Here is a 20,483-nt window from a genome sequence, read left to right as displayed (position 1 = left end):
CTGTGACCCCGAGGGTCCTGAGACCACACTGTCCCGGAGGGTTCCACCCCCTGCTTAGCGGAGCAGACTTTTAAAAGTTCCGATTTTGTGCTCCGCGGCTCTATCACTTGCCAGAAGCGGCTGACGGAGGCCCCTCCCCCACCATCTATCCTCCCGAATATCGCCTCGGATTCACTTATCCGCACGTCCTACCTTTCAGAAAGGGGTCGCTTTTCTGTTCAGAGAGTTGTTGCTATTCTTTTCTTTGATCTCCTGTTGAGTTTGTAGGTGTTCAGAATGGTTTGACCCCTATCCAGCTGAATTCCCTGAGACCAGACGAAATCCAGGTCCCCTACTCCTCCGCCATCTTGCTCTGCCCCGCTCATCTGTTTTTTTATAATGGCTACATAATGCTTGTGGGAAAGATGTTTAAGTGAAAAACAAAAATATTTATCTTAGGTAATTTTAATGGCCAAAGACATAAATTAGACAAAAAAAATTTTTAAGAGCTTATTTTATTTAAAACTCTGAATTTCATTTAAAAATCTTAAACCACTTACATAGGTGGACAGGCCTGTATAAATACAATTTGATATTTAAAGCACATAATCACACAACAACAATATACCCAGACCAATATTAATATCATTTACTGAGGTTTTAGAATGAGTCAAATGCTGAGCTGAATGGTTTATATATATTGTCTGAGTTATCCCCCAAACCTGTGAGGTCAGAAGAATGACCTCAACTTATAAATGAAGAAACTGAGGCTGAGAGAGAGGAAAGTAACTTGACTAGAATTGTACACCCTTATACCCTACATCCAGAAGCTACAATCTGAATCCATGTGGGTGGTCACAATGGCACTGGGGCATCTAAAGAATCTCACATATCCATGTTATATACTCTAGCCTGGTTACATACACATTTAACTTACATGCTACCTTCAGAAACTGTCCCCACCTTTAAAATTTATTTATTTATTTTAGAGAGAGAGAGTGAGCACAAGTGGGAAGGGCAGAGGGAGAAGGAGAGAGAATCTCAAGCAGACTCTATGCTGAGCATGGAGACCACAATGTGGGGATTGATCCCACGACCCTGAGATCACAACCTGAGCTGAAACCAAGAGTCCTTTGCTTAACTGACTGCACCACCCAGGCACCCCTGCCCCCACCTTTAAAATATAATGCAGTATCCTGAATAATCTTCATAAAAGGAAACCTGTTCATTTGCATTAAGTTTATAAAGCTGATATTAAAATTTTTAAAAAAGAATGGAGCAAACCCTGAAGGGAAGTAGGAATTGATTAAAATTCTGCACCCACATCCTATTTACCTCTAAAACTAAGGTAATTAACTATTAACTCAAAGGTAAGAATGGCTTAAATGCCCAGGTAGCTCCAAAGGGACTTTTCTTTCTTCTTGTGCAATTCATTGGTAATCTAGATCTAAAATGAAGTGCCTAAAAATTACAATATAAGATTATAGATGAGAAATAAATGAGATTCTAGATGCATCCCCATATGCAGTACATTATGGACTATCGAAGAAATAGGGGCAATTTGACTTGTGGCTTAACATTCAAACCTAAATGCGGATAAAAAGGCAACTGTAGAATCTTGTTTCTCTGCCCCAACTGTCCAGGACCTGGTGGTTGGGGTGCAGCTAATAGGCTGGATTACTCTTACGATGATTTCTTGGACTCCATGCAAGAAACACCCACAGGTGTCGGCAAAGCCAGATCTTCACGAATTAGAAGAAGTGCCCCATTATCTAACCACAAAATTAAGTTAATTTTTAACATCACAGGTAAGGATAGACTGTCTGTTTGAAAAGACAATATAATGTGAAATTCTTGGTGGGAAACCTATTTTGCAAATTTTCCACGTGTTATCATTCTTAGGAAGTAATCCTGGAACTGAAAATTAGGGAGAGCACCATCACCTAAGTTTTGTCATTTTTTGCAATTTAATATCACAGATGTATTTTATGATTCTCGCAGCAACAAGCATCCTACTTTGTACTCACCTTGGCATGACGAACTAAGGCATGTTTTTAAAAAGCAAGAATTTACAGAAATTTAACATGCTGTAAGGAAGAGCTTCACAAAAAGGTGATGTAGATCCAGCAAATGAGAGAAGGATTAAAACAAATTGCATTGTTCTTAACATTATCCATACACTAGTTGCTCAGTAAGTAGTGGTTGAGTATGAGTTTATTTTTCCCGGAAGATTTTTAATGTGCCATTTCTTTTTGGTAAAAAAAAAAAAAAAAAGCAAACTAACTACAAATGGTTTCCTGAAACACCATGTGTGTGTGTTATGTTTTATTTCGTCTTGTTTTTATCTCAGCTAGTGTGCTATTACCCGATGAAAGAAATGATACCCTTGAGCTGGAAAATCAGCAGCGACTCATTAAGACTTTGGAAACCATCACAAATCAACTGGAAAGGACCCTCAGTCAGGAGCCCATGTATTCCTTTCAGCTTTCATCTGAAATTCTGGTAGCCGACAGCAATTCGTTAGAGACAGAGAAGGCTTTCCTTTTCTGCAGACCAGGCTCGGTGCTGAGAGGGCGTATGTGTGGTAAGACTTTTTGCTGCGATAAAAAAATGTCTGGCTCATAGTGGGTCAGATGAGACGAGTAGAGCTGCTTTACAACTATACAAGGGTATTGAAATGAAACATTTTGCAATTGTTGTGTGGTTGTTCTTATTATTATTTTGTCTCAGGAATCTAAGTAAACCACCGTTGTTCAGGACAAGAAAACTATTTCAGGTAAGGGACTCAGATCTTAGTTTTATTTCTAGATCTTTGGAGCTCACAACTTTTAGCAGCATCTCCAATAACAATGACTAATACTTTTTGACCACTTCCGTAGGCTGGCTGAGCACCTCTCGTGTTTAATTCTGTTTAGCAACTCTGTGAAGTGCTATTACTAGTAAGCACATTTTACAGATGGCAAAACTGAAGCCAGAGAGGCTGGGAACTTACTCAGGAAGTCTTATCTATTAAGACAGTAAGTGGTGTAGCTAAGATTTCCACCCAGGTAGCCAGTGCCAAATTCACATGGCATAAAATCAACCATTTTAGAGTGTATGGTTCAGTGGCATTTAGCACATTCACGATGCTGTTCAGCCATCACCACCACCAAAATATTTTCATCACCTCCAAAGGAGACCCCCAATAACCATTAAACAGCCACTCCTCATTCTCCTTACCCACAGCCCCTTAACTTTTAACCCAGACTGCCACAATCTGGATCAATTCCAGCCTGTTTCCCAAGTAAGTCATTGTTTATAGATAGGGGAGACTCCTCTAACCAAACTCTGTATGTGAGTCTGGTGTTTACCTCTCTGGAGGCATGGGGTCTTTCCCCTTGCTTGGAAAACCTTCCTCAACAGTTCTTATTGATATTCCCAGAGCTCACTTACGTGGGTGATAAATTCAGCCCAACAAAAGCACCTTAAAATGGTCATTCTGAACCTGTTCTTGTTTCCTCCCTACGTTGTGAGTAAAAATTAGGAATCACCTTGATCAGTGTTCTGCGTTTCTCAGTATGGTCTTCAGACCACCTGTGTCAACATCCCCTGAAGGGCCTATCAAAGTGCATCTTGACTAGGGCCCCATCCCAGAACTAATACATCCGACACTGGGGGGGCAGAGCCTTGGAATCTGAATCTTTAATAAGTTCCCACATAATTCTTACACACTTTATCATCAGAATCATCTAGGTGCTAATTTCAAGTATCCTCTCTATACAAATACTCACTTTGCTAGCAGTCTTTCCATGGGCTTAACATTCCGCTTTGGTCTCAGAAATCCTGAGTCACTTCAAGCCTGCCAAGTAGCAGACCAAATCTCCAAGGAAGGAAGGTCCTCAAATTGGCCTGTTTCCTTGGGACCCTTGAGTCCAAGGATGTCTCAGACTTACCTTTAGTGGACAGTATTTCCTGTAAGCAGAGACGAGGGTCTGCTTAACTCACCTGGTTTAGACTCACAACCTTTGCTTGGTTTTGTTTCTAGAAATGATGCTGTAATAGACCAGCAGTCAGTTTCATAAGGGAACCATTTGGAGGAACAGCTAAGAAACTGTTTTTCATATCTTGAAACCTCAGATTAACCTAAGTGTTCACGTTTTATTCTTTCCTTACAGCAGCCTTTTCTTTGTTAGCTATATGTTTCCCAGGATGACCTGGTTTAACCCACACCTTAAGGCTCCTATCACACAAGCCCTAAGCTTGGGCAATAAGAATTTTCATTTTCTTAAAAAAAATCTTACTGTTTGTTTCTAGGAATACATTTCTGGAAGGTTTATCTTGTGAGTAAACCTCTGACAGTAAGCTTAGTACTTGGAAGCATGCTTTATTATTTTCATGCCTTAGGAAAAAGGAATCTAAATATGTTCCGTTTCTATAGTTTACTGGTTTCAGTGTTTCCTGTTGGTTTTCTTTTCAGTCAATTGCCCTTTGGGAACCTTTTATTCTCTGGAACGTTCTATCTGTGAAAGCTGCTTGCACGGATTCTATCAGGATGAAGAAGGGCAACTGGAGTGCAAACTCTGTCCAGCTGGGACATATACTGAGTATCTCCATTCAAGAAGCATCTCGGAATGCAAAGGTAATGGCCTAGTGCACATTTTGACCAGAAGCCTGAATTTTACCTTCACGTATGAAGTCTAAATGGCAAATAGGATGAAATAAGAGCATTACTACAAGCAATTTCATTGATTTATTTTTTCTTTTAATTTTAAATTGTTACCTTAATGTTTCCCTCACTTTAAAGAAGTCTGTTTTTTTTCCCTTTGGAACATTCTGTTGCTCTAAGTCAAACTCCATTGTCAATAATTCTAATCCACATTTTTAAAAAAGATTTATTTATTTATTTGAGAGAGAGAGAGCACAAGTGGGAGGGGCAGAGGGAGAGAGAGAACCTCAAGCAGACTCGACGCTGAGCATGGAGCCTGACCCGGGGCTCGATCCCAGGACCCTGATTTCATGACCTGAGTGGAAATCAAGAGTCAGATGCTTAACTGACTGCACCACCCAGGTGCCCCAATTCTAATCTGCATTTATCAATTAGCTCAGATTTTTTTATCGAATCTCAAATTAATTGGTGGAAAGGACTTTCATAACATTTTAGCAATCATGAGTTTGCATTTTGTTAGAATAATATTTGATACAATGAGATCAATTCTCCACTTACTTGGAAATTAATAACTATAGGTTACTAATATGCATGTATTCTTGCTACTAAAATACTCCATATTTTCAAAACATTTTATTATCATTCTCAATAAACATTTCTGATGGAAACATTTTCTTTCACGATTAAAGTTACAATAAGATATACCTAAGGGGCTCCTGGCTGTCTCAGTCAGTAGAGCAGGGACTCTTCATCTTGGGGTCATGATTTTGAGCCCCATGTTGGGTGCAGAGATGACTTTAATAAATAAATAAACAAACAAACAAACTTTAAAAAAAAAGATACACCTAAAAGAAGAAATTTCAGAACTGTGCCCCTTGCTGTTGTTACAAATGCAGGTGTGATTGCTTAATGACAAATAGAAACTGGAGAGCTCTACTAGGTGATTAGAAGTGCGCTAAAAATGCTGACAATGAGCATCATTTGGAGAACAAGAGCAGAAGAAAAGGATTGTGCACTAGGGGTTGAGGATTCTGGCCCTAGTCCTGCTCTCCCACAGAACCATTGCTATGAATCTTAGAAAGTTGCTTAATCTCCCTGGGCCTCATGCTAAGACTACTTTTACTTTCTACTCCGCCAGCCCTCCGATGGGGTCTGCAGATAGGGGGACATAAGAGGGCCAATTCGTAGAGAAACAAAGGTGCCCGTGTACTTATGAGGCTCTCGCCCAATTTGAGGTTTTGTTTCTGTTACTCCAGAGAATTGAGTACAAGCTGAGAACTTATACAAGAACAAGTTCCCCTCTGTACAACTTGTTCTTGTCACAACACCTTTCTGAGATGAGATTTCTAACTTCACTCAAAAACCATTTATTGGTGCTTTCTCTGTGGCTATGCCAGGTAATAAAGAAAGTAACCGGAAATCAGTCTAAAGCTTATTAGCGCAGAGAAGCATGAAGCAGTCTGAAACTACCATCTATATGCTTGGAGTACTTTGTGTTTTGTATAGCTTAATGTCATCATTCTTAACCATATTACATTTTTCTTTTCAGCTCAGTGCAAACAAGGCACCTACTCATCAAATGGGCTTGAGATTTGTGAATCGTGTCCCCTGGGCAGTTATCAGCCAGCATTTGGTTCCCGGAGTTGCATCTCATGTCCAGAAAATACTTCCACTGTGAAAAGAGGAGCTGTGAATATTTCTGCTTGTGGAGGTTATCAAAGCCTTAGACACTGATATTTCTTCAAACCCCATAGATTCTATGCATGGAGGAGTGGACTATTTTCAGCAAAACCATGTGTCTACTGTATGCAAAGAATGTAAATAACTGTCTCTTCATGGAGAGTTTCCATGTATTCAGCCAGTCAATGCTTAAGTATAAACACTCTCAATATAAACACTGTGCTGGTGACTTTAGGAACACACAAAAAAAGTACAAGACTTGGTGCTAGTATTCAACATTAATAAACATGTGGCTTCATTATATGGTAGAAATGCATCTCATCTAGGAACTTCGTTTCTTCCTTTCTGAAGTGAGGTCCTGTCTCATGTTCCTTGAAACTCTAAAAAGACATTTTATGAATTATGATATTTCATTTCCTACAGTTTGCAGGTTTTTGTGAATGGTTATCCACTCTGGCTGCACTTTGGAATTAGCTGCACATTTACCTCAGCATTTTTTTTTTTTTTAAAGATTTTTTTTTTAAAGATTTTATTTATTTATTTGAGAGAGAGAATGAGAGAGAGAGAGCATGAGAAGGGAGAGGGTCAGAGGGAGAAGCAGACTCCCTGCCGAGCAGGGAGCCCGATGCGGGACTCGATCCGGGGACTCCAGGATCATGACCTGAGCCGAAGGCAGTGGCTTAACCAACTGAGCCACCCAGGCACCCTTTTCTTTTCTTTTCTTTTCTTTTTTTTTAAGATTTCATTTATTTATCAGAGAGAGAGAGAGAGAGGCAGGCAGAGGGAGAAGCAGGCTCCTTGCTGAGCAAGGAGCCCGATGCAGGGCTCGATCCCAGGACCCCGGGATCATGACCTGAGCCGAAGGCAGACGCTCAACCGACTGAGCCACCCAGGCGCCCTTACCTCAGCATTTTTAAAACACTGAAGCCCAATCTTGGCTCCCAGACATTGACTTAACTTGTCTGGTTTTCTTTTTAAGTGCCCCCACCTTGCCCCCAGTGATTCTTAAAGTAATAGGAACAATTGAGTACGACTAATTTCAGATCTCAAATGTCAGCATGAAGGGCTTAAAAACATAGATTGCTGGCCCCAGCCCTCAAACTTTTAAGTCAGCAGGTCTGGTGTGGGGCCTGAGAATTTACATTTCCAACTAATTTGCCAGGGATGCTGCTTCTACTTGGTCCAGAGACCATCTGTTGAAAACCACAGTAAACATAAAAAGATTAGAGTTTCAGTTTTCAAGTATTTCTAACATCCCTACCGAGTACAGTTTTCCAGCACGGTAAAGGCTAGAAGATGTAAACAAAACAAAAAGATGAAAACTTAAAATGGCCGTGAAACTAAGAGTCAAGGTCATCCTGCTGCCAGGAACTCCAAACTCCACGTACTTTGCAAAGTCAGTGGAACTCGATTAAAAATAAAAAGTTGTTGGCCTACCTCTGCTGTATCACTGGGAACAGAACAAACATGCTGGCTGAAACATGACTTTTTAAAAAGTTATATATCCTCCCCTTTTTCTACACCCTTATTTAAAAATCTAAGGTCTGTGGCCATCTGAAAATTAAAAAACTGTTCCTTATTGAATAGCAATGTTTTTAAGAGACCAATCTGTTTGCTCCCCATTTCTCTCAAGCTGCGCGCGCACGCGCGCACACACACACACAGCCTCATTGTACCCCAGTCATATATACCTCTGCATCCAGTTAGAAACAAATTCCCAGAAAACAACTATGTACATAGGACATTTTTGTAGGGGGTTGGGAGGGGCGTGTCCAGCCTTGCATCTTGGGAGATGTAGTCCTCATAAATTAGTGAGGCAGGGAGAAAATGGGGAAGCCTACTATAATTACAGGTTTTTATATACTCCATCTGCTTAAATTATCTCAATGTAGTAGGATCACAGTAGATACAAGTCTGTTAGACCTGAGGAATTGGGCAAGCAGTATTCATTAACTTGATGTTTCACTGAAGAGAAGAGAATTAACTAGGACCTGATTGAAACTCATAAACCATGTCTGTTGTGTAATACCAGCATTGAGGGTTTTTTTTTTTTTTTATTAAAAGGCAAATAAGACTCCACATTATGGCTGAAATAGATCTACTAGAGACTCTTATTTTGTCAATATACAGATGAATTTTGGAAGAAGGTCTGCAGTGAAAATTCTCTTTCTCTTTCTCTCCCTCCAACCACAAAAGTAACTAGGATTTTTACAGTAAAACAAATTCAAAATTGGTGATTTTTCCCTTTAGCTTCCCAAATAAGCCTTGAGGTTTGTTTAATACCAAATTATTCCAATTAAGCCATTATGATTCCCAGAAAGTCTCTAAACTTCTGTTAACTGCTGTATTTCTCCTAATATATTCCCAGCACAAGTTTAACCACATTTTCTTGTCATGAGTGAGTTGGGAACAGCAACACTCAGCACTCTCCCCTGTGGTGGTAAATAAACACCATCTTACTTTAAACTTACATGTGTATGATTTCTAAAACAGTCCCTTATGTATATTTTTCTTAGTTTTATTTATTTATTTTTTAAAATTTTTCTTAGTTTTAAATTTCCTTCCTTCCTTAGTTTTTCTTTCTGTAGTGATTTCTTTTTATATGTATGTTTATGGTTTACCTCACTTTTTACTAAAGTATCACTTTTTGCATTGTTTAGCATGTTGAACTTAAAATATAATCAACACAGCTACTATATTTAAGTATATTTCTATATTAAAGTAATATTTATTTCATGCATTTCATCTTTTATCACTAAAGATATTAAATATCTGTGGGTCTGTGGTTACAAACTCAAGAGTCTGAAATATTTTGTTTCATTTTATTTAATTATTAATTAATTAATTTATTTATTTGAGAGAGCAGGGGCAGAGGGAGAGAGAGAGAGAATCTCAAGCAGACTCCCCGCTGAGTGCAGAGCCCAGTGCAGGGCTCGATCTCACGACCCTGAGATTATGACCTGAGCTGAAGTCAAGAGTCAGATGCTTAACAACTGAGCCACCCTGGTGCCCTAGAAATTTTTCATTTTTTAAAAATGACTTTTATCTGAAGAATAAGTCCCACAAATGATTTATTGGTGATGGTGTTGTTTACACATCGTCTGTAGGAAAAGGAAAGATGATTGCTGAGCCAGGATGACATTTCTTACCCTAACCCTATAGGATGAAGTTAAAAGGAGACTTAGGATGAGAGTCTCTGACCTTTCAGTTTGTCTTAGGAAACCCATTTAAAAGGCAAAATTCACTTGGCTCCAGGGCTCTGTATGTTATCTTTAACACTGTCCAGAAACAGACATGTGAGATTACATTTTTCCTGGTCATTTCAAGGCTCTATTTTTAATTCTATTTTAATATCACTTTTGGTATACTTAGATTTCTCTCTCTTTCTCTCTCTCTCTTTCTCTCTTGAGTAGAAGTTAAAAGGATTTTGTCCCATTTTTATGGACTCAGAAACCATAGTTTCTTTGGTCAAGATTCAAAATGAAACTTTCTCCCCTCTCTTCTTAGGAAGTTAGACCATCAGGAACTGCCTCTGTATATGTGCATGTGTGTGTATTTAATACTGTATTATATACTACAGATAATGCTATTATTATGTATGTATGTTATATTTACACATACATATGCTATATGTGTATATGTGTATTTACTATATGTGTAAATAATACATTAAGTATTGATTGTCCACTCCTGGAAAATATATTTCTGATGACAACTGTCTGCCCTTGGAATATAATTTAAGCTAATTTTCACATGAAAATTTACATTTTCTATGTCAAAAAACAAAGTATAGACGTCACAACAATGTGTTCATTAACCAATTTGCTGATTTTTAATCTTAAGATTTTATTATTACGTATTAGTATAATTTTTGGCATTCTGTCAGTTTCTAGGGGCATAGTCTTCTTTTTGAGGGTAAGATTGTGCCGAAAAAATTGTATGTGCAAAAGAGTTTAATTCATCATAGCATCTTGGTTTCACTGACACAATTTGTATTTTTACCTTATCATACACACTCATAGATATTTTCTCAAACCAAAGTTTTATACCTTTACCAGTGGAAGATCTATGCTTCCAGTTAACTACTTTAATTAGCTGTTTGGAGTTACCTTTTCCAAATAGGTAATCATTTTTTGAAACTTAAGATTCAGAAAACCCGTTTTAAACTCAGCAACTTTATTTATTTATTTATTTATTTATTTATTTATTTATTTATTTTAAAGAATAAACTCAGCAACCTTTTAATATGTTTGTGCAAAACCCTGTCTAGAACTCTGAGATCTAGCAACAAAGAATAGATTAATTTATTGTTGGTGAAACATAGATACTTATAATTTAAAGTTTTAGGGGCTCCTGGGTGGCTCAGTTGGTTAAGAGTCTGCCTTTGGCTTAGATCATGATCTTGGGGTCCTGGGATCAAGCCCCATTTAGGGCTCCCTGCTCAGTGGGGAGTCTGCTTCCCACTCTCCCTCTGCCTCCCCCCCCCCCCGCCCCGGCTTGTGCACACTCTCTCTCTCTCGAATAAATAAAATCCTTTAAAAAATGTTTTTAAAAAAGTTTTAATATAACAAATATTTTTGGTATAACAAGTATCTTGTTTGACCAAGATACTTATAGTTTAAAGTTTTAATATAACAGATGTAGCCAGAAGAAATCTGTTTTTCTTATTTTTGTTGTTTTTTTATTTTATTATGTTATGTTAATCACCATACATTACATCATTAGTTTTTGATGTAGTGCTCCATGATTCATTGCTTGCGTATAACACCCAGTGCCCCATGCAGAACGTGCCCTCTTTAATACCCATCACCAGGCTAACCCATCCCCCCACCCCCTCCCCTTTGGAACCCTCAGTTTGTTTCTCAGAGTCCAGAGTCTCTCATAGTTCGTCTCCCCCTCCGATTTCCCCCCCTTCATTTTTCCCTTCCTGCTATCTTCTTTTTTTTTTCTTAACATATAATGTATTATTTGTTTCAGAGGTACAAGCATTAATATTTATGATATCTTCTGCCATCTCTTGGTTTGACTCCTGACTTTTTGTCAGTGATATAAAAGAGCACTTTTGCAAAAGATGTGAATGGCTGTTTCTGCTTGAACACTTTGATCTAAACATCTTGAGATTACCACAAATGCCTTATTGTTTATTTAATGTTTATGGTCATACCAAAAAAAGAGATGCCATTACCTGGAGTATCCTGCCCCACTGAGCCTCGAGTGCATTTCTAAATTTTTCAACCACATTGCTAATCATTTCTGCCATACTAATTTTTATTAACAAAAATCCAAAGCCTACGTGATAAATATGCTGAGATTCCCAAATAGCTACTTCTTTGTGTTCTGTCTTCTATTTAAATTTACGCAGACAAGTCTTAATAGTTTTAGTGGTTTTTCTCTGTTCATAATGGTTTAAGGGCTCATGCAGATGAGACCAGTTCATACAAGGAAAAGAACATGCTGAATTCATCTTTGGGTCACAATCTAAAATCCCAACCCAAAGATTGAGTCATGACTGGTCTGCCCCACTGTAGTTCTGCCAAAAGCAACCAAAATTTATCAAAGCAAATGCAGGTTCATGTTATGTTTGAAGCTATTTCTTGTTTGGCTAATATTCTACCAATTATTAGCAAGAGAATTTCAGATTTGGTTAAATCACAGTATTCAACTGGATGTTGTTTATAAAAAGCATGTCTAACACAAAATGACATTAAAAGGTTTAAAAGTTAAAAAAAAAAAAAAAGGCCCTCTTCCCCATACAGAAGAGACAACAACACAGAAGAAATACAATTTTCTGACAAACATGAACTTAATTTATCATTGAAATGCAAGTTAAAATAACAGTGCAATTCCATTTTCACTTTCAAATTGAAAAAAAGTATTTAAATGATCATTATCAGTAATGAGTATGCAGTAAGAGCAATTCCATACATTACTAATGGGGCTATAAGTTAGAACCATATTTTTTTGATGATTTGACATTATATATTATTGGCTTTAAATTTTCCATTATCTTTAGACCTATAGATTCAACTACTCAAATTCAGCTGTTCAAATTCAACGGTTATCCCTAGGAAAGAATCAGAGGTTTATGCAGAAAATTTCATGTCAGCATTATTTATAATAGCTAACAAATAGAAACAACCTAAATGTCCAATGGTAGGGGAAATGTGTCTCAGTTATGTCCTGTCAATGGCATGCAATATTTTTCTTTTATTAAACACCATGCTATTTAACAATTTGTGAAATGCTGAGGATATTATGTAAAGTGGAAAAATCAGAATACAGTATTACATGATCAATTCAAATTTTTATTGAGTTAATGTGTGTTGTTAAGAGAGGAAGGAAACAACAGACTGTTTATCTGGGTGATAAGATAGTATGGGTATTAAATATGCGCAAGAGAATGTATTAGCAATTCAGTAGCTTTCTTACAAGGGAGGGTTAATGCACTTCTTTTAAAAGTAAACTATGTTGTTTTGGACTCACAAATGATTTTTTACCTTTGCAGTACCTTGTCCAGTAGGAGAATTCTCTCGTTCTGGATTAATGCCCTGTTATCCATGTCCTCAAGACTACTACCAGCCCAATTCAGGAAAGTCCTTCTGCTTATCTTGTCCCTTTCATGGAACTACAACCACTAGTGGTACCAGATCCATCACAGATTGCTCCAGTAAGAAAGATACACTTCATTTCTTATGTAATCCCATGTGTTGGAGACCTGTCTTTGTCTCGTGGTAGCTTCAATTCTGAATATCACTATTTTCAGTGGATTTGGGTGTCTGGTCTTTTGAGGCCTTTTTGATGACAATGACTCAAAGATTCTTACTTTGGCAACGTTGAACTTGATAACTTCCCAGTTTCTTTCTGAGAGTCTGGGATTTAATGATGTATCCCATCCATCTATATACTCTCTTTTTTACTATTCCTAAAACAAAATACATGTGACTTTACCTACTCTGAGAACTAGAACATTGACCATAGTATTTAGGTAGAATCTACTTATGGGCAATATGTACCACACACTAATATGGTTTTCTCATGTTTTCTTATTAATCTTACTAGCTTTTAGCTCAACATTCTCAGCAGCAGAGGAAAGTATAGTACCCCGTGCTTCTCCTGGACATATTAAAAAGAAGTATGAAGTCAGCAGTCAGGCAAGTCCCTTTTATACTTATACAATCTTCTCCAGTGGAATGTTTGGAAAAACACTCTGTCATTATACATGCTGTACAGAGGAAAACTACCGGAGCTGAAACTACCAGAGTAATATCTGGAATCCAGGAATATCTGGAATATCCTGAGACCTGGAAGTCTCAGGAACATTATCAATGAATAATAGTATTTACTTGTGACTTCTAATAAGAACTTTCCAAAAATGCAGCATTAGGAAAGTTCTAACTACCAAAAAATTGGGACTTTTCCCCAACAGTGGCTGGCATAGAGAATGCGTAGATGTGGGGAACCTTTAAATTCACTAATAATTAACACTTACCTCAAGCATAACCCATCATTTGAGTAAGAGGCATTTGGTTTAGCCAAAGGCCTTTGCTGGTTGGCAGGAAGAGTACTCAACATTCATGAAAATTATTTAAATTTTTTGTCAGGAAAAAAAAAGATCATTTATTGGAATAATGTATGTTAAGAAACATAACTCATGAACGTAACTAATTGTTTTCCTTTAAAAAAAAGACTAGTGAAGACCAATTATTTTGGTAGATTCAACCATTACTCTGAATAGACCTAGCCCAATGTCATGATGAATTCTTTGGCTTTAAGTATTTTTAAGGAGGATAATAAAGTTGTATTTCTTATTTCAACTTCCTACGGTCTTGTCCAAACATACCAGCTTTTAAGGGCTTTGTAAGTCATATTTGAAACTGAGCCTAGCAGACACAGAAATATGTAAGAACCACTAGAGCAGTGACCCTGAAGACGTATTAGAATCCACCGGCCAACTTGAAAATATAAGGATGCACAGATCCCACTCTCAGAGATTCTGATTAGCTGGTCTGGGGTGGGGCCCTATCCTTTATACTTTTAAAGCATCTCAAATGGAGAATATCACTTAAGAATATCACTCAAGAATAATATGTATCATATGTGTCCATATGTGGCAGGCACCAACATTATGCAGGCAGTGGTCCAGCTAGCTTGAGCGAACTCACGTGGAAAAAGGAACCACCTGTCTAATACTGCAAACCTTCAGACTCCATAGTCAGCATTGCTTCGAAATGACTGGAGTGTTTTGTCTCTGATAGATTTCTTTTTGCCACCGGTAGGTTTTCCATGAATGCTTCTTAAACCCCTGCCACAATAGTGGAACCTGCCAACAGCTTGGGCGTGGTTATGTTTGTCTCTGTCCATCTGGATATACAGGTAACATAGACGAATGCAAATTTTAGTATATTTTTCAGATGAAATCACTGTGGTTTGCACATCAAACTATGAGATAAATACATTGGACTATATCAATGCATAAAAGTTTGGTTGAACAAGATAAACCAAGGTGAAAAAAAGTGTACATATCTTACAAATAACAGTTTTCCTTGCACATTTTGGAGGAAGAATAAACAACCATCTTCTCTATGAAAAGGTCACATCATAGCTCACAATCTAAATAGGAATGCAGTTTCAGAGGCCAAGGTTCCACTCTAACACACTTAAATGTATGATATGTTACCCAACATAGAACAGATTGTCCAGCATAAATATTTTTAAACAAACTCCAGTTTCTCTCATAGGCTTCACATTAGTGGAAGTTCTTATGAATAGCTATGATTTGTTGCTTTGTTTCTATCTTTCTGGAAACCGTTCTTGGAAAAACAATATGGCTTTGAACTTGATTATGTAGAAATTATATAAGAATTATGTTTTCTTATAGTGTAATTCACATTCCAGTTCTGTTCAGAAATAAAATTTTTGAGGGGGAAATGAATTATATCTTAAAATTGCAATTTATTTCAAATAGTTCACTGTTTTCTCTTAGAAATGCAGTTTTTGCATTTTTTTTACTTTTGTAGAGCTAACATGAAATGTCATTTCAATGAGAAACATGGCATTAAAATAAAAGAATTCACCACAAAATGAGCAAAAGGAAAACTGGAAAACGAATGTAGCCCAGGGCTATCAAGAATATTGGCATTCCACTAATTTCAGCTTGCTTATATGTGTATTGTGTGTGTCTCAATTTTTATAAAAATTTTTGTCCTGACATTCCATAAGAAATAATGGATCTTGTCCTAGAATTTTGTAAGCAAGTGGTGGTTGAGAAAGGGCATAATTTGGGCAGTGGTTCTCAAGTTTTGATGTGCATCAGAATCATCTGGAGGGCTTCTTAAAACACAGAGTACTAGACTCTAACCCAGAATTTCTGATTCAATAGGTCTAGAGAAGTTTTGATCATTTTCATTTCTATCACATTCCCAGGTAATTGCTGATGCTCTTGGTCCAGAGGCCACACTTTGAGATTCCCTGGTGTAGAGGAAGAACATGGATTTCTGGCAGAGCTAGCCCACAGATAGTTTATGTGCACTGTATCAGAAGATATGTCCCCACTCTGGGACACCTTGCATATGTGCTGAGATCTGGCAGGACTTAGCCCCACCCCCACTCCTCAGCCAAATGGCCTTGATAGCAAGTATATATGACTACATTTTTCACTTTGGAGTGAAACTAATTTTATGCTACCAGGTCTTCCTCCCTGCCCTCCCCACCCCCAGCTTCTAACTTGGAATTTTCTGCTACCTTTTATGTATCCTTATAAGGATATCTTTCCCTTTTTTAAAGATTTTATCTATTGATTTATTTGAGAGAGAGTAAGGCGGGGGGGGGGGAACCATGGGGGAGGGAGAGGGAAAAGCAGACTCCCTGTCTGCTTTCTTAGATCTCAGGAGCCTGTCTCGATCCCAGGACCCCGTCTCGATCCCAGGACCCCAAGATCATGCCCTGAGCCAAAGGCAGACGCTTAACCGACTGAGCCTGACACAGGGCCCAGATCCCAGGACCCTGAGATCACAACCTGAACCGAAACCCAAGAGTCAGAAACCCAACCTACTGAGCCACTCAGGCTCCCCTCCTTATAAGGATATCTTTTTAAAAAATATTTATTTATTTATTTTAGAAAGAGAGAGAGCAGGGTGGAGGGAGAGGGAGAGAGAAACTCAAGCAGACTCCACACTGAGCACAGAGCCTGACACGGGGCTCGATCTCATGACCCTGAGATAATGACCTGAGCCCAAACCAAGAGTTGAGCCCAAACCAAGAGTCGGATGCTTAACTGATTACACCACCCAGGTGCCCCAAGATATCTTGAATCTCTAGAAAGAGGCAGTACTTTCACTAAATACTTAACTAGATGATAGCACTTAAGGAATTTTTGCCCTTTCCTTCACCACCACCACTCCCTATAAATTCAGATTATTGAGATAATTACCTTTAAATGATCATGGTTCTGTTTCTCTTGATCCCACTCTTTGATTGTCCTTCAGTATTTCATTTGCATTTCAGGCTTAAAGTGTGAAACAGACATTGATGAATGCAGCTCACTGCCATGCCTCAACAGTGGAATTTGTAAAGACCTAATTGGGGAATTCATTTGTGAATGCCCACCTGGTTACGCAGGTAAGAAGAAAGTTTCTTGTTTTTACAATATAAACCTTGGAATGATTAAAATTTCATTGCTGGAAATCAAAACCACAGTGAAATACCACCTCACACCTGTTCAAATGGCTGTTATTGAAAGACAAGAGATAACAGTGTTGGTGGGGATGTGGAGAAACGGAAACCCTTGTGCACTGTTGGTGGGAATGTAAGTTGGTGCAACCGCTATGGAAAACAGTATGGAAGCTCCTCAAGAAATTAAAAATAGAACTACTGCATGATCCAGCGATTCCACTACTGGGTATCTATCCAAAGGAAATGAAATCATTATCTGGAAGGTTTGTTGATTGTAGCATTGTTCACAATAGCCAAGATACAGAAGCAAGCTTAAGTGTACCTCAAGGGATGAATGGATAAAGAAAATGTGATTGAGTTATATGTAATGGAATATTACTCAGCCATAAAAAGAAGGAAATCCTGCCATTTGCAACAACATGAGATAAAAATTGAGGGCATATGCTAAGTGAGATAAGTCAGACAGAGAAAGACATACTGTATGATCTCACTTTTATGTGGAATCTAAAAAAAGCAAGCTCGTAGAAATGGATAGTAGAGGGGCGCCTGTGTGGCCCAGTCGGTTAAGTGTCTGCCCTCGGCTCAGGGCATGATCTCGGGGTCCTGGGATCGAACCCCATGTCGGGCTCAGCAGATAGCTGCTTCTCCCTCTCTCTGACCCTCCTCCCCGCTTGTGCTCTCTCTCTCTCTCTGTCTCAAATAAAAAAAAAATTTTTTTTTAAAAAAGAAAGAAATGGATAGTAGAATGGTAGTTGTCAGGGGCTGGGGGTGGGTTACTGGGGATGTTTTTTAAGGGTATAAACCTGCAACTAGTAGATAAATAAGTCATATTTAAGAACTGAAGGAATAAATTCAACAAAGGGATGAACAACTAGAAAATAATATAAAATTTTTATAATAGATCACACTTATCATCCTAACTAAAAAAAAAAAAAAGCTAGCTATTCATAGTTATCATTTTCCATTGTATGTTGAAAATGTCAGTTTTCTTGCTAGAAAATTTTTGCAATAAATAGAATGGAAGAAAACATTTTATTTCAGTTTATTTGGCAAAGTTTTTCACAAACATATTAGCCACAATTTCTGATTGTTCTGCTGTTACACCTGAACAGCTTACTTGAAAACTATTCATCTAAAATAACTTTCAGGTCTTCTCCAAGCTAAAATATTCTGTGATTCTTTGCAGGGAAACTATGTGAAGAAAATATAAACGAGTGTTACTCTAGTCCTTGTTTAAATAAAGGAACCTGCATTGATGGTCTGGCTAGCTATCGCTGCACCTGTATGAAAGGATACACAGGTGAGCCCATTCTTCCTGCGTTGGCATATTATCCTGCAAAGCACCACAAATTACTACATTTTTAAACATTATATTATGTTAATGTTCATTTTCTGATTTTGTAACCATGCTGTGATTATCCAAGAGGAAGTCCTTATTTTTTGAGGAAATTCACACTGAAGTATTTTGGGGTCAAAGGGCATCAGGGGTGCAGTTACTCACAAACAGCTTAGAAAAAAGTGTGTGTATGTGTGTGTGAGAGAGAGCGAGAGAGGGAGACAGAGAAAGAGACATAGAGAAGACAAGAGCTTGTATGCTAAGATAAACATTCAAGAAGGAACTGGAAATAAATCATGTAAGATCATATTGCAAATAGATGCTAAACAATATGATATATATATCATATATATAAATCATATATATAAATTATATATATATAATTTATAAAGAGAGAGTTCCCCCAAAAAATGACCAGTGAAGGAAAAAGGCAAGGTTAAAGAAACAGGAAAAAAGCAAGGTCAAAGAAACAGGAAAATTTTGAACTAAATTTGCTAGTTTTATTTTTTAACATAGTCTCAATTAGATGTCCGTTACGAATGTCAGTTTCAGAAAGACCTAAGATCAAAAGAGCAGATTATCCAAAACACAATCCTAAAATGACTTACGAAAGCAAAAGCTCATTCAAGAGTAGATCTCAAACCAGTGTGAGAGGCGAGTAGTTCAGCAGCTTCCATTCCGATGCTTTAGGAGCGACGTCCTTCAAGAAGTCAACACTTCGATCCTAGTTTCCCAGGGGGGTCAGTTAACATTTGGGCTCTTTCTCACCCTGCTTCGTCCCCAGGCCTGCACTGTGAAACAGAAGTCAATGAATGCCAGTCAAGCCCATGCTTAAATAATGCAGTCTGTGAAGATCAAGTTGGGGGATTCTTGTGCAAATGCCCTCCTGGATTTTTGGGTACCCGATGTGAAAAAAACGTGGATGAGTGTCTCAGTCAACCATGCAGAAATGGAGCTACCTGTAAAGATGGTGCCAATAGCTTCAGGTAAAACCCTAAGCCTGGTTCTTTGCACTGGTTTTCTTTTCTCAACTATTAGTCCTTCTGCAGCCTTTATGGAATATTACTTCAAGTCCCAAGTCAGCCACTCCCTAATTCTAGCCCAAGGATAGGCGGCAGTAGACTTTCCCCACCACCTGAGGTTCTGATTCACTAAGTCTGGGGTAGAGTCTGTAGTTTTTAAATAGGCAGCCTGTATGTTTTAAGTTCCCTAATGATTCTAATGCACAGCCGAATTTGGAAACCACCGTTGTGTACTTGGGAAGTCATAAAAGATGAAAGGAAACAGAGTAACACAGAAACAAATACCGAAGCACTAGACAAAACTCATTGTCAAGTGTCTTGTATTTTAGCCGGAGTTTTTGCACTAGCTAACGTCAAAAGGAATTGTGCCATCAACCTGTCACAGAGCCAGTCTACATTCTATGTCTGTGGTTTTCAAACATTTTTCTTTTATTTTAGTAACTCTTGGTTCTTAAGAAATCTAATATGAATGGAAACAAGTAAAATAATAAAACCTAACCTTTTGTGGTTGAAAACAGTAGTATTTGTAGAGGAGACATACTTCGTCTTTCTGAGGCAGCTCTTGGGGTGCCAGGAGAGCACAGTTTGACAACTGACACTCATCCTGTTCCCCTTGAAGTGTCTGTGGCTTCTGCAGTACAAAAGATGGACTGGTCTTGCTTGCAAAATCTTAGGGAACTTTATTGTCCTCGACATGCCACTGTCTCTGGAAGTTTATAAAAGTTAAAAGGAAGGGGGAAAAGAGTACCCCAGTTGCAACATTTCCCAGTCCTCTTGTGGTTCAGCCCCCTTCAATACTGTCCCCCCAACAAATAGCCAGGGCATGATCCAGAAGAAATAGGCAACCCATTCTGCCGGTGAGACTTTCACTCTTGATGTGGAAAGGAAGTCTTAGCAGTGTAGCTTCATCTTTTCATAGGCTTTTTACATCTTCTGACCTAACCAGAAGCAATGAGACATTTCCAGATAACAAGAGTTCTAAATTCTCCCCAGAGTCAAAAACAATTGATGAATACCAAATTTGTATAAATCCTAACTAGAGGAAAGGTGAAGGTAAACTCTCCTAATTCAAAGGGAATGTTGGTTGTCCCCAAAGTGAACCTATTTCATAGACAAGGATATTGGATTGCTAGAATATCAAACATGGGCA

The 20,483-nt window shown here is 38.1% G+C and overlaps 1 protein-coding gene across 1 annotated transcript in view; it reads left to right on the top strand.

The window, feature by feature from the left end:
- The window catches only part of SVEP1 (sushi, von Willebrand factor type A, EGF and pentraxin domain containing 1), a 176,449-nt gene that overhangs the window by 81,403 nt on the left and 74,563 nt on the right, over positions 1–20,483 (top strand). The window contains exons 15-24 of the mRNA XM_081804083.1: positions 1,623–1,787; positions 2,330–2,563; positions 4,436–4,597; positions 6,174–6,335; positions 12,810–12,971; positions 13,364–13,455; positions 14,581–14,677; positions 16,808–16,921; positions 18,162–18,275; positions 19,096–19,297. Coding sequence (XP_081660209.1) covers positions 1,623–1,787; positions 2,330–2,563; positions 4,436–4,597; positions 6,174–6,335; positions 12,810–12,971; positions 13,364–13,455; positions 14,581–14,677; positions 16,808–16,921; positions 18,162–18,275; positions 19,096–19,297 — 1,504 coding nt within the window. The remainder of the gene's footprint in view (positions 1–1,622; positions 1,788–2,329; positions 2,564–4,435; positions 4,598–6,173; positions 6,336–12,809; positions 12,972–13,363; positions 13,456–14,580; positions 14,678–16,807; positions 16,922–18,161; positions 18,276–19,095; positions 19,298–20,483) is intronic.

Source organism: Leptonychotes weddellii, chromosome 14, assembly GCF_054177405.1.
Source record: "Leptonychotes weddellii isolate Sample4059 chromosome 14, ASM5417740v2, whole genome shotgun sequence".
Taxonomy (NCBI): domain Eukaryota; kingdom Metazoa; phylum Chordata; class Mammalia; order Carnivora; family Phocidae; genus Leptonychotes; species Leptonychotes weddellii.
Note: the sequence above shows the minus strand (reverse complement) of the source record. Positions and strands in the feature narration are given on the sequence as shown.